General features: G+C 37.6%; 1 protein-coding gene across 11 annotated transcripts in view; it reads left to right on the top strand.

Annotated features, from left to right (window-relative positions):
* BLTP1 (bridge-like lipid transfer protein family member 1) overlaps positions 1-14827 on the top strand; it is an 87567-nt gene that overhangs the window by 15436 nt on the left and 57304 nt on the right. For 10 of the 11 annotated variants that reach the window (XM_066186694.1, XM_066186695.1, XM_066186702.1 and 7 more), the window contains exons 6-19: positions 494-680; positions 1776-1857; positions 2539-2732; positions 5072-5151; positions 5542-5692; positions 7252-7408; positions 8170-8248; positions 8539-8630; positions 9460-9577; positions 10349-10504; positions 10918-11015; positions 12030-12208; positions 12372-12478; positions 14553-14761. In XM_066186694.1, coding sequence (XP_066042791.1) covers positions 494-680; positions 1776-1857; positions 2539-2732; positions 5072-5151; positions 5542-5692; positions 7252-7408; positions 8170-8248; positions 8539-8630; positions 9460-9577; positions 10349-10504; positions 10918-11015; positions 12030-12208; positions 12372-12478; positions 14553-14761 — 1889 coding nt within the window. The remainder of the gene's footprint in view (positions 1-493; positions 681-1775; positions 1858-2538; positions 2733-5071; positions 5152-5541; positions 5693-7251; positions 7409-8169; positions 8249-8538; positions 8631-9459; positions 9578-10348; positions 10505-10917; positions 11016-12029; positions 12209-12371; positions 12479-14552; positions 14762-14827) is intronic. The other variant, XM_066186698.1, reaches the window with a different exon arrangement.

Below are 14827 nucleotides of genomic sequence, written 5' to 3'. Positions count from 1 at the left end.
AGAAAGCTTTTTCCCACTTCAGGCATGCTGGACCAGGGAGCTTGGATAGAAAACCATTTGGGTTTTGAGATTGAATTGATCTCTGTGATATCTGTGCTAAAAATCAGAAATTTTCACTGAGGCTTCCATTCTGTGCATTGAGAGGGATGTTTGTTTGTTTGTTTTCATACGTGAGACTGAAAAAACTTCCATTTAGCATTTTGTGCAGTTCCTGTCTGGATTTTTTTTTTTTTTTTTGGACTGTGACCTAGGGGTGAAATGCCTTTCAGATTTAATATTTTGTATGCAGCTGTCCTATTTGCCAAGTTTTACTGATTTGCTTAGAATGCTGTAATTATTTTGTGGAGTTTTTTAGAGCTTTTTAATATGTACTTCAGCAGCTGTTCAGTACTGTGTGGATTGGTTTTGCAAAATGTGCATATTTGAGAAACTGTAAATATTCCAAGGAAATGTTGGAATAGAATTGGAACCTCTTTTCCTACTATTTGGTTAGATCCAAAGGCAGAAACTCGACTGTATATTATGGTGAATGACTTTGAATTTCACGTGTACAACCGCTCTGAGCTTTATGGACAACTTCAAGAACTGTTTGGCTTGGATCCCACAATAATTCCAGCAAAGAAGGATGATGAGAGAGCACAAGTGAATGGGAGGCAGAGAACACACGCGAATCTTGAAAGGTAAATAATTATTCATTTTGCTATTTTGTCAATGCTTTGTTCTGCAAAGTGCTGAACTAATTGGAGAATGTTTTGTTAACATGTGCTCTGAAGGCCAAACAAGGGAAGCACAGCTGAGAGAAATTGCACTGACAAGCCTGACAGTCTGAATCTTTTCCCTTTCCTCAGACTTCCCACCAGTAATAATTAAAAACCACAGCCAAACAAACCAAGCACTCTTGTTTAATGATCAGAGACAGGCTGAAAAATCTATCTGAAATACAGTGTGGAGAGGAAGCGTGTGTTGAAGAGGATTGTGCTGGCAGAATAATAATGGTTTTGCTCAGTAGAAGTAACAGCTGCTCAAGACATTGAATAGGCAAAATGTGAGGATCTGTATGGTCTTGTGTACAGCTACACAAACTGTCTTCTGTTAATTCCTCTTTTTGGGGTATCCCAGAAAACATGGTGTGAAAATGTAAGAAGTTTTCCATGGCTTATGTGCAGTGCAGTCAGATGTTGAATAATCAGCCTCTCTTTGGGCAGGACCACACCAGGCTGACTGACTGTCGGGAGCAGAGGAGATCTAATGAGACTTGAGTCCTGCCACTGCTGCTGGCCAGTTACTAAATTACAAAGAGGGCAGCTGCAGGATGCTGTGGCAGTCCTGAGTTTGAGTAAGGACTCTGCCTCCCAGCCAATCTCATTGTGTTTTTATCTCAAGCCCTTATTGACAGGCACAGGAAGGATTTCTGCCTTTGAGGAGGATGTGTCTTGGGAAATGAAAAATCCCATGCCTCATCAGTAGTATTTAGAGCAGGCCAAGATCCCCTGAGGAAGATTTATTTAACTATTGCTCTGAGTTAAACAAAGCATGCTTGTTTCCTACCTGTGTCAGCACCAAGGTGTAGCTCCATGGGCTTCCTGTTGTTCTCCCAGGCTTGGGAAGCCTGGCAAGTTGTCTGCTAGCAGGTCCTTTGCAGGAGGCATCCCTCTTGGGAAGGGGTGTCCCCCAAGATCTGTGCCCTGAAGACCTCTGAAAGAAAAATTTGGTTGGTTCTTCTGCAGAAAAGACAAAATAATAATCCTCCCCCCCCCTTTTTTTTTTAAATTTAGTGTTAAAGTAAAAACTGAATCTCAAGACCCCTCTTCTTCATGGAGATCACTTATTCCAGTCATTAAAGTCAATGTGAGCACGGTAAGTGAAAACACCCTTATAAGGAAAATATTTATCAGTATTTGCTTAAAAATGACACTTGCCCTTCATTTTTCTCACACATTCTGTTTAAAGCATTTCTTTGCCTTCATGCTTTAAAAAAGTTAAAGTTCCACCATGAACATTCCCCTGACATAGTCACAAATCCTGCTGGTGCTGCTGGAAACACAATTATGTTCTTACTTTTGGGAAATACTCCTGCCTTAGACTTAGTAATGATTTCCAGAGTATCACCAAGCAATTACATGGGTGTTGTACAATCTGGTGTTGCATTTTTGGCAGGAGTTTGGGGTTGTTTTCTTCCTCCCCCCCCCCCCCCCCCCCCCCCGCAAGTTTTAATAGGGATAGTTGGACACCTTCTTTAAAAGCTGATGTTACATCCCAAAACCACCCCCCCCCCTCAAAAAACCCAAATAATCAACAGCAAAAAAGAAAAACTGTTTTTGAGGTAATAAAAGAAAAAATTCAGATTTCAACATATGACGTAGTATTTTTAGATATGTGCAGGTTAGGACTTTGGTCCATGTTCTTTATTTGCACATGGCTAGTTCAACTGCATTTTTGTAGGTAAATAAATACTTAAATGTAAGAGAACAGTATAAATAGGTAAATAAAAGAGATCAGTGATTACCAGTGAGTTACTGAGTTTGCTTTTTGATTTAGGGTCGCTTGGCATTTGGGAATCATTATCAGCCACAAACACTTTGCATTAACTTTGATGATGCCTTTTTGACATACACCACAAAACCACCTTCGAGCCACCTTGATCAGTTCATGCACATCGTGAAGGGAAAATTGGAAAATGTTCGAGTCATGCTGGTTCCAAGTCCGAGATATGTTGGTCTTCAAAATGATGAGTAAGTTTGGGGTGTTTTTGTGGTGTCCATAGTATTTTTTTATGTATTTTAAGAACACTAAGAAGAGAATGTTTGTTGTGCTTCAACGCCTTTATTTTACTCAGTATGTTCAGACAGTTGCCATTTTTACCACTCTAAAGGTTTTTCATTTTGGATCTTTGAGTGAATTTCATTTATGGAGAAAAGCACTGGTTTTCTGTGTTATTCTTGGTTTGCATTTTTGTGTGTGTGTTCTCTGTTATTAAACACAGAATAATAGAATAGTCTGGGTTGGAAAGGTTTCTTTGAAGGCCGTCTAGTTCAACCCCTCTACAATGAGCAGGGACATCTTCAGCCAGGTCAGATTGCTCAGAGCCCCATCCAGTCTGGCCTTGAATGTTTCTAGGGATGCGGCATCCTGTGTCCAAGGTCTGTTCTCCTTCTCTCAGGTACTAGAACTGTACCCAGGCATTGCCAGCACTAAATTTCTATCTGAAAGGCAAAGTTTAAGGTGTTGACTTCTGTAAAGCTGATTCATGGATTAGGAAATAGTAAAGAAAATCCCAAACTGGGCAAAAGCTGTGTAAGACTTGGTAGAGGGGAGACCATGTTATCTTTTGAAGACAGATTGCTGATCCTTTTACCTCTGTGTATTCTGCATAAGCGGGGTTAGGCAGCTTCAACAAACTGAAGGAAGTCAAACACAAGCCATAGTGCTTGCATGAAGTAATAAAATAAACTGTACATCATTTGTACCTTAATTGACTTTTTATCAGCCCAATACTGCTGTTTGTAACCTGCCTTTATGTTTGTCAAAGAACATTCTGTGGCTGTGTACAGAGTCTTACTCTTCCAACATGACAACAAAGGAAATTTCTGCAACTAATATTGGAGAAAAACAAGATTAAAGCAAAATAGGATTAAGATGCTCAAACTATTAGCTTTTCCTCCTGCTTTCTCTAAGTATTTGCTTTTAATGTTCTTACCATCTTGGTAGCTCCTGATGGCTGAAGGATGGCATCTGTGCACAAAATGTGCTCTAATTTATTGGGCAAATTCAAAAAATTGCCCAATTCACTGGAAATGGAGAATGTTTGACTCTTCAGAGCCTGCCCTCTTTTACTGCTTTGGCTTAAAATTTGAGCTGGGTCTTTTAACTTCCAGGAATTCCTGCAAGTAGTGAATATATAAAAAACAGCCAAGTGACTTGATGGAATTTGTAACAGACTGAGTTTTCAATAGAAACATCAAAATTTCACCTTGAAATTTGACATTTTTTATTACAAACAACCATCTCGATGCGTCTATCACTCTTTGCAAATGAGTCCTCTGAAATTCAAGAGAAGAAAAAAGGTGGTGCTAGGAAAAGCAGGTCAAAGCAGAAGAAGTTTGGAGGCAGTGGGCTCAAGGTGGTAGTTCAGGAAAGTTATTAGGGAATACTTGAAAGTGGTAATGATAATCTCATTTTAATTTATTGCCATTATCTAGTTTGTGTTAAAGGATTTGATCTTTATCTGCTGTCATTACTCTCAAAGTAAGCTTAGTTTCAAGGTTCCTGCTCTGTTGCTTTTGAAGAATTTCTGGCAGTGCATGATCTCTACATCTGCTGTCTTTCATGTTTTCCAAGGTTTCCTGCCTCTGAAAATGAGCTGTGGTAAAGTGGGTAATATGCTCTAACAGGTCACACTCTTCAACTGACATAGGAATTGTTGGTTTTTGTCAAGAAATGACAGTTTATGAAAGTGGCTGAGAAGCTCCAATAGTGTCTTTTGCAGTAAAGCCAGAATTATTAATATGTAAATTAACATGGGAAAGAGATTGTAATATACCATTGTGATAGTGTTAGGAGAAATGTTTCATCTCTTAGTTTTTTCACTTAGATCCTTTTATATTGAGGAAAGTGTTATTGAGACAGAACAGCTTTTTTTTTTTTTTTTTTTTTTTAAATTAACTAATGTTCTAGTTACTGAAAGTCTTGTCCCTTTGGTGCAGAGGGCTATTTTAGTAAGAAAACAATTAGCAGGTAGAAGAACAATATAGGACAAGGAGAAATGGACTCTTGACTGAAAGAAACACTGAAAGTAAAACTTCAGTAGTTACTTGTGGTTTAGAATATCTGAGAAATACCTTTGTGGTAAAGAACCTGGTATCTTCATGCTTGAGTTAACTAAACTTTTCAGTTATTTAATGTAATAGTTAAACTAATAGCAACATTATGATCAAGGGCTTGGGTTTTTTTTCTCAAATCATTATGCAAATCCATTGTGCTTAATATGTGGCATTTAAAATTACTTGAATTCTTAAAGATCAGTCTTAACATGTGGATTTTTACTCTTTATCTTGGCACTCTTTCCTTGCAGACCACCGAGGCTGATGGGTGAAGGTTTTGTTGTAATGCAGTCCAATGATGTTGATATCTATTACTATATGGATGAACCAGGTACAGTCTGTTAAATACAAAGATAGTTTAATTTTTTATGGTGAAAAATCTTTATTGTAAGAGAGTTAATGCAATGTTTTGGAGCCAATAGAAGTATCACAGATATGCTTTTGCTCTGACTGCCCTCAAAGGACTGCCTGAATCTTGAACAAAGACAACACATTTAGTAGTGGTATGTACAGGTGGCAATTTTGGATCATTTTTGGTCATGTTTCTTGGCCTTCCACTGGAAGTCTGCATTGAATTGTGTCCTGATATTTACATACTGAAGTGCTCTCAAATAAAGCTGACATCAGGACACTTTAATTGTCTTGTACTTAAGCAAACATTTCTCATGCTGATTTGAAGCAGCTTCCCTCAATCATGTGTTTATTATTTTATGTAATACAGGTCTTGTACCAGAGGAGACAGAGGAAAGTAATGATGGAGAAGCCAGCAATGAAGACAGCAAATTACAGGACCTGCCACCATGTTGGGGTTTGGACATTGTGTGTGGAAAAGGGACAGACTTCAACTATGGGCCTTGGGCTGATAGGCAGAGGTATGATCATGATTTACAGCTTTTATTTTAATATCCATTATTACTGAGAAATCTTTCTCAAGTTTGTGTGTGCTTTGTGTAATTGCTCAGACTTCTAAGTTGTGTGTTTTAGGGTAGACCAAGTCTGAAAGAGGAATCCTGACACAGTGGTTTAAGATTAGTAAATTCACTGGCCATCTTGCTGGCCTTCCAAAGTTAGGATTACTCTCATTATTAAATTAATAGATTATGTTCCCTTTTTGTAAGCAAAGTATTTTTAATGTTTAGCAAATGTCACGTACCCAAAGGTTTAACTTGTTAATTGGTGATCTTTAGATTTATCAAGCTCCTGTTAGCTAATATGGGAACAAATTGCATGTTGATGAGGAAATTTTAGGGAAGCAGAAATCTGGGTATGAAAATAATGAGTGAGGCATAATTTATCCCTGCTTAGCATAATCAGATGCTTGATATTATCTCCAAAGTATTTATTATCTAGTTATTTTAATACAGGATGTTAGGCTGGAGTTCTACTGTTCTTCACTTGGACCTGAATGTTTTGCACATGAGCGTTTCTGGTGAGGTCAATAGGATTGTTTAGAGAGTAAAGGACTATTAAGCAAAAGTGACACAATCAGTGCTTCCCCTCTTTTCCCCGTTAATTACAGGCTGGTACTTGGCCTTCACTAATTCTCCTGTGAAACTGTTATGATTTGCTGTCTCTCAGGAGTGTGAGGATGGCAGCCCAAAGAGTAGTCATTAGATATGATAGTGCATTTAAGAGAAAATGTCGCTTTCTAGAACCCTTTGCTAGAAATACAAGGTCAGTGAATCATTAATGATACTTTTAATACTCCAAAGAAAGCTTGCCCTATAATGGAATGCTTTTTTTAATCTTAACTGGCTCAGTAGAAAGCAGTTTAGTGCAGAGTGCATAGAGTTCCTAGATACACACTAGGAACACTTTTGCATCTTGCTGTGGATAGATCATGGAAGTTTGGAAACTTTCAAGCTGCTACAACAGCTGGGTGCTGGGTGCAGGAAGGAATTCCACCCCGAACTGAGACCTATGGAAGCTCTGCTGTCTGTGCTTCATCACTCTGCCTTTCCTGTCATATATTTCATGGCATGTTCAGCTATAAATCTGTAGAAATGTGGTTTCCATTCTGAGGTTCTAAAGTTTCGTATTTTCTTTATTTCTGGGCTTACATCAATGATTTGTGCACAAACTGTAGAATAAAGAGATTACTTTCTACTTTGCTTTTGTCGCAGATTTTGTAAACCAAGGTTAAGAAATAAGAAGAAAAAATGTGGTTTGTCTGCCTTCTGAATGAAAGCTTATGGCTTTTGCTTGAAAGTTAACTTCTTGCCATGGACACTTCTGCAGATTCCAATAAGTTGGAAGGCTCTTATGATGAAGATTTTCAACCAGCATTCTTCCTTATCACGTCCACTGATTGTCTAAAGACTCAGCTAAGAGGAAGATAGTAAAATGAACCAAGTAGATGCACAAATACACATATATTTTGTTCTTCTGTGAACAAAAACCATCTCTTTGTTTTCTTCTTCTTCCCCACTAGGGATTGCTTGTGGAAGTTTTTCTTCCCACCAGACTACCAAGTTATGAAAGTCTCAGAAATTGCTCAGCCTGGGAAACCAAGACAGATCCTTGCTTTTGAACTGCGGATGAATATCATTGCAGATGCCACCATTGATTTGCTTTTTACCAAGAACAGGGTAAATAATGAAACCTTATCAAGAAATTAACTTTGTCTACTGTGGTTGCACTGTGCTTTTTGGTTGTGCACAGTTTCACTTGTTAGGTGTTTATTACAGAACTAGGGTTTTAAAAGCTGGGTGATTTTTGTCTTAGTCCTTTATAATTATGAGCAAACCTTTCAAAGAGAAATATCTTCTGAGAGGCACTATTTTAAGTTTCTTTTAAGCTTTAACAGTACATCTTAAGCCATTCCAGCTCCTCCAGTCTTGGGGCTTCATAATCTGGACATGTCCTGTGCAATCTTAAATTCTGATGAAGCTCACCTTGATGAAAAAACAATTTCTTCTGATATTGAATGAAGAGATGACACTGAGGGGAACAAAACCTGTATGTGTAGGAATTTGGATTTTTCTTCTCTTTGTTGCTACTCTTCTAAATGGGATAGAGCAGCACTTCACTGTACACTTGTTTTGTTCTTTTGTGGGGGGACTGAAAGGGTTAAAATTGTAGTGTTAGGAATGTGTATTAGTCTGCCCTCCCAGGCCTTGGATCAGAGTATTTTATGCTGTTTCTCTAACTGGACTTAAGTCAGTATTTGTTAAGCCTAAAAAGGGTGTTATTTTGTATCAATGCATATTGATAGTTAATTAGTGATTTTTCTGAAGGCAAGAAAGATTTTAATCATCTGGTACTTTAGTCCAGGTGTGGATAATGACAGCCAGAGGCATAAATAAACCTAGAAAACACATTTGGACTGTTTTGCTTTCTTGCAATGCAGGAAACGAATGCTGTACATGTAAACGTTGGTGCAGGATCCTATTTGGAAATAAATATTCCCATGACAGTGGGTGAAAATGGTGAGTTAAAGGCTAAGACTGATTTGTTTCCCTGCTGTTTTTCCTGAACAGTTACCTTAATTCCTGTGTGTGTGAATGTCTTTTAGTGTTTCTCCTTTGTAATCTTGAGAGGTATATTCCTAAAGAAAGGAACAAAAATGCTTCCTTGTACAGTTGACTGTAAGATATTAAGGCAAATGTCCATCAGGATACTTCTTGGTAGTGGACTGCTGAAATCACTGGTAAAAATGGTTTAAATATTAGTGTAGTTCTTGTGTCTGAATGATCATTTGGTAACCTTTGTTTGCCAGGCTACTCACCTACAATTAAAGGGCAGCTCCTCCACGTGGATGCCACCAGCAGCATGCAGTACAGGACCCTATTGGAAGCAGAAATGCTGGCTGTAAGTGTGCATTAATAAGCACAAAGCTTCAGTCTCTAGAGTATTTTTAATAAAGAACATACTTATTTTTCTGTTTTTAGTTTCTTAGTGCAGGAAAATGCCTTTTTGATGTGTTTTACAAGACCTTAACATACCGGGAGTTTATATATACACCGACATAATTGCACATGTCTGTAATCTTTAGTGACTTAAAAAGCACTAACTTGGTGTATAAATTAAGTATTTACAAAGGTTGCCTCATTTATTATGTAGCCACGTGTTCATACATGCTTTGCCTTAAAAAATGCTTGCACTCACTAGCTCTGCTAAAGCTTGTGTGCACAAGTACTTAAAAGCGCTCAAATGTGCATGAACTACTTGAGACAGATTTAATACTGCATTATTCTTCTGTTTGCCTAATATTTCACTTCTGCAGTACTGTAATTGTGTAGATTACCCTTCATATTGGTTTTTAAATGATTTATTTGAGTGATACTTTTTATGTTTGAATTTGAACAATATGTCAATGGTTTTGGTGTGTTGTGAACACTGATGCTTTTGATGAAAACTTTGCTTTTGAATTGCTTTGTACATCTGCAGCAGCAGCAGATGTATCTGAAACTCACAGTATACCTTTCCAAATAAATGAATACACTAACACTTGACCTTCAAACATAGAAGGAGAGACAGAGATTAAATTATTAAGGAACTTGGAAGAACCTTCTGTTCATCCCAGCAGGAAAACAGTTTTAATTATTCAGCAGGGTACATATGTGAAAACTGCTGAGAGACAGGGTTGGGCATTGTCATCTTTTCAGGTAATCCTGATGCTTGAATTTCTTGTCCACAGTTCCATATTAATGCCAGCTATCCCCGGATATGGAACATGCCACAGACATGGCAGTGTGAGCTGGAGGTTTATAAAGCAACCTATCATTTCATCTTTGCTCAGAAGAGCTTCTTTACAGGTAACCTCTTTGCTAGACAAGTTAAATGTCAAATTAAATATTATTTCTTTGGGATTTCTTTTCAAACCTTGCTGAGTTGTGCAAGGTCAGGTTGTCTGATTTCATGTATTTAAGGCAACAATTTTTTTCTGAGGACAAATTCCTGATGCCTATAGAATGTCCAACTACATGATATTCTCACATTTGAGTAGAAATAAAAATAATTTAATTTTTTAATACCTAAATAAACTTGATTTGCAGTTAAGTGATCCTAAATTAATTTCTTACTAGAACTCTTATCACAGCTACTGATTTGCTTAATATTTGTCTCCCATGATGCTGATTTCTCTTGATATCTCTCTTTGCTTGGCTCATTTTCAACTCCTTGGGCTTTGGACTGTGTCCCTGTGGCTGACAGATGATGAGGAAAAATAATTTGCTCCCTCAGGATTCTGACTGTGAGGAAGAAGGCAATGCGAGGTGGTCCAGCACCACCCAACTGTTGCTGGAAGCTCCAGCTGCAGTAATGGAAAGAATACAGCCCCATCACTGCACTACTGCCTGGGCTAATTAGCCCTGCTGGGAGGAAGGTTTAATTAGTGCGGGCATGGTGCCGTGCTAATAAAGTTATCCTCTGAGTGAGGCCAGAGCCATTGTCTGGGTAGTGCCACAGTGCCACTGCAACCTGCTGCTGTGGTCAGGGCAAACATTAACTTCTTCAGCACGAAAATTCTAAAAAATCACTCTCCTGATAGCTACTAACTCACCTTTTGTTACTTGGTGTGGGTCTAGATTTGATCCAAGACTGGTCCAGTGACAGCGCACCTGATATTTTTTCATTTGTTCCATATATGTGGAACTTCAAAGTCATGTTCCACCAGTTTGAAATGATCTGGGCAGCAAATCAACACAACTGGATTGACTGTTCCACCAAACAGCAGGAGAATGGTGAGATCACTTATTTTATTTGGAAGAAGTAGCGTATACAACAAAGATCATCAACAAAATACAGTGTATATAAATGTATGTAGAGACAGTACTAGAATTAAAAACCAAACCCTGGTGGGTAGAGAAAAGCACCAAGATACTAGAGTTATTTTTATTGTTTGCCTGCAATTTCCTTGTGCTTAGTACAGTGTCTTTCTAGAAATAACAAGCTGTAGGTAGTAAATACTTTCAGAGTAATTGGTTACAGTAATTTATTACTCTAAGTACAGTGTAGTTAAATGGTAATATTCTGTGTCATGAGTTCTTTAATATCTTTTAATTATTTCTACCTGTATGTTTGATACTTCATCTAAGAACAAAATAGGGAGTAATTTTGAAAAATTTCTTTGTTTGTTTTTCCTTTTCCCTTCCAGTTTATCTAGCAGCTTGTGGGGAAACCCTGAACATTGTTTTTTCTCTGCCTTTCACTGACTTTGTTCCAACCACATGCAATACTAGATTCTCCTTAAGGGTAAGATCTTTTGTCCTGTGAATGTGAGACAGCTTCCCTTACTGTCTTGAATCAGGAAATTTTGAATTAACTCTTTCCTGAAAGAAAAACAGTCTTTTTCCCTTCCAGTTCATAGACTTTTTCTTTAAGTAACCCAGAGGTAAATGGTTTGTTTGCTTGTGTGAAGCATTTAATCATGGACTGTTTTTATTCATATATACAAAAAAATGAAAATACTTCTGAAAAATACAAACATGCATATGCTTCACACACATATATATATAGATACACATGTTGTAGGTATATTTATTATATATACTTAAATTCTGTGTCTGTGTTTTAGCACTTGGAATTCTGTTCCTCTTTATTTATGAAATGTGAAAATCTCATGTATGTTCAGAGATCAAGTCGAATACTGTACTGGCTACCCCCAAAACATTTTGGAACGCCATCTTTCAGATTTTTAAGAGATTCTGTAGCATATGATCACAAAGCAATAATGTAGCAATATGATCAATTCTCAGCAGTAATGATCACAAAGTATTTTTCACAGATGCAGATAATTCTTTGAATTACTGTACTTTTTGTCTTCCTTAAAATAGAAGCTATCTACTGCTGCTAAAAATAAAAAACTAGTTGATGGCAGTGATGCTAATTTGATATAATTTGATAGCAAAGCGATCAATCTTTTATAGGTTTCTTTCTTTTTAAAGTGTAATTTAGTTGAGTTGTGGAGTAAGCTTGGTTTAGTTATTTAATTTCAGCAGTATGGTTTGAACAACAGACGATCAGGGATCACTAAAAGCTGTCCAGTGTTTTATAGATTGCTCTGGTTATGTGCAAGTTATTGGACTTGTAAGCACTCAGAACTGTAGAGCTCTTGGGATTGTACTAAAACTTGGTGGGAAACAGATTTCTTGTCTAATTTTGCTTGTAAAATGAAGATGATGGGACATACCAACATGAAAATAGCATGAGCATTATGCATAAAGTGAATGTAAATAAACTTTCCTGTTGCTGATGTTTGATTTTTAGGGAGAAGATGTTGATCTTCATTTGTATCTGCCTGATTGCCATCCTAGTAAATATTCCCTTTTTATGCTGGTAAAAGATTGTCAGCCCAATAAAATAAATCCCGAGTCTTGTATTTCTGCGGAATGTCAAAGTGGTCAGAAAACGGGCAAGCCCAAATGGAGGAACATTACTCAAGAAGAGTGAGTTTTATTGAGATATTTAGATATATACTTATATCTTTAAGTTGACTCTTCTTATTTATTTATTTATTTTGTTTGTGATTCATTAACTTTGCGGTTGCCTTTAAAGATATTTAAAGGAAGTATTGTGCTTGAAATAAAAGGTGCTGTTTTCTTTTGAAAGGGCTGGATGGGTTGAATGCTGGACGGTCCCAAGTGTTGTGTTTACAATTGACTACTCCTGGCACCCAATTTATCCTCAGAAGGCAGATGAGCAGTTAAAGCAATCCTGTAAGTGTCACTACCTTCTCCTTGTTAGCATGGTTCATTTGGGAAGCTGCTGGGAATTTGGATCACACTACTTCCATCTGCAGAGATGAACCTGGAACTGAATTGCTATTTTATGTCTCAAGGGAATGTGTTGATCATTAGAATGCACTGGGATTGATTTAAAACCTGACAACATTCCATGCTGCTACATTTCAGGATGTATCCCAGTTCCTTGTGTAAAAACGAGGATACTGTCTGCAGTTGACTTCTCCTTGTCCTTAACAAAGCAGATCTCTTAAATGGGTTGTTGCACAAGATAAAATATCACTTGGTATATTAAACATCGGTATATTAAATAGGAAGTACAGTATTTTTGGCCATATCATGTTCCTTAGTTTTTCTAAGTTTTTTGTTTGTTTGGTTGGTTGGTTTTTTTTTGTTGTTTTTTTTTTTTTTTTCTTTCGGATGTTGTGATCTTATCTTATGGTTTAGATGTTTAAATACATTATATATGAGATGTAATAATATTGTCTTCCTTTTATGGATAGCAAACTGAGATTTCATTGTTCAGTGTTAAAGTGAACCATCAGAAATGAGTGTTGGACTGGTCAGTCAAATTCTAATATCTAAGAATTTATTTTAACTGTCTAAATATTTCTAGATAACAAATGTAAGTATGTGCTTGCAAAAAAAAAGTTATAAACATGGAGATTAAAATAAGTTAATTTAAATGCGGAGGGAGGTATGCGGGATGTTCTGAGGTTACGTAAAGCTCTTTCAGGTTGAGATTCTAGAAGCAGAACTGATGGAGAGATGTTAGAAGAATAATGAGGGCTAATTTGAAAGGGCCACAATCAGCAGGTGTTAGGAGACACCTGGATGGCATTTTTAGGGTTTGAGTTCCAACAATTCCCATCTAAAAGAACTCTAATTCGGGAGGATGAAGCAGAAAAGGTGAGATTGATTTTGCAGATGCTCATTAAGTGCTCTTGTGAGACTGTCAGCTTGTGTCAAATGTACATTCCTCACATTCTGAGAACATTTCCTCATAATCGTAGCAATTGAAACCTGCATTTGCAAGTTTGTACATACACAGGTAATTCATCTGCAGCTTCCTTCAGTGATTACTTCTGCAGTCCACCTCATTCCTACTCTGTGATGCTGATGGAATGTGTTTGTTGCAACGTCCATGTTTTATTTTGAGTCAGTCCATAAAGCCATGAGTCAGTCAGTTGCATTACAGAAGATGTTGTTTCCATAAAAAATGGTCATCTCACTGCAGCATTTGGCTGATATATAACTCACAAGATGGTGCAAACACTGAGCAAGAACTGTAGACAATAATGGGGAGTTCAGGCCTTGGAGGTTTCTGGCTGCAGATGTCTGTAGTTCTGTACGTGCCAGGTTTTCCCGCTAAACTGGCACCTCCAGCTGGAGCATCAATTTTTGATGGTTTTTCCCACAGAGTTCTGTACTCCTCAGCAATCAATTCACATCCCCAAAACACTTTCAGTTACTCTCTACATTCTCATTGCCTTTCGTCACTTAAGAAGGACAGTTTTTGGGCTCTCTGTTCCTAACTCCAACTAGACAGAAGGGATAGGGAAATAAGATTTGAGTTTCCAAACTGTTTTGTGACTAGAGTGATTGAGTTGTTGGAGACAAGATTTTCGCCTACAGGGCTACCAGTTCAGCATAGATTTTTAGTACAACTTTACACTTTGCGTGTTTATTCTCTCTTGTTTATCCTGCTGTAGCTGTGTGGTTGTGGGAAATCTGCTCCCCTGAAATGAAAGCATGTCTCTGTTTAACTTCAAAAGCAAGATAAATACACTGAATACTTTTTTTTAGAACTTGAGGGATTGTTTTTTCTCTTGCATAATTAACATTGACTAAAATATTCAATATTTTCTTGTCTTCCCATAGTTACTAGAGATGAAAATCCAGTTCTGTAGCATAGACACGCTAATGTAATTATACAAGTTTAGGTGCCAAAAGTTGTATATTTAATACACGATCCGGTTTGCTGAACTTTGTCCAACAGAAGCCTAAGCTGTAATCAGAATCTGTTTTCTACTCTTATTTTGCTCCCAAGTGTCAGAAATGGAAGAAACAATGTTGTCTGTGCTAAGGCCATCGCAGAAAACCACGGACAGTGTGATTTCATCTCCCACAGCTTCTACCCGCCTTCCCCTGGACCCCTCGGAGCTGCCCCCAGATAAGCTCCACGTGGAGCTGGAACTCTCCCCAGATTCCCAGATAACGCTGTATGGACCTTTGCTCAAAGCCTTTCTCTCCATAAAGGTAGGCAGAGGGGGTACGACTTGTAAAATTTATGGGTGTCCACTTGTAGGAAAGGGAAAGAATTAG

The sequence above is a fragment of the Chamaea fasciata genome, unplaced genomic scaffold, assembly GCF_029207755.1.
Source record: "Chamaea fasciata isolate MVZ Bird 193981 ecotype frontalis unplaced genomic scaffold, bChaFas1.0.hap1 SCAF_6, whole genome shotgun sequence".
Classification (NCBI taxonomy): Eukaryota; Metazoa; Chordata; class Aves; order Passeriformes; family Sylviidae; genus Chamaea; species Chamaea fasciata.
Note: the sequence above shows the minus strand (reverse complement) of the source record. Positions and strands in the feature narration are given on the sequence as shown.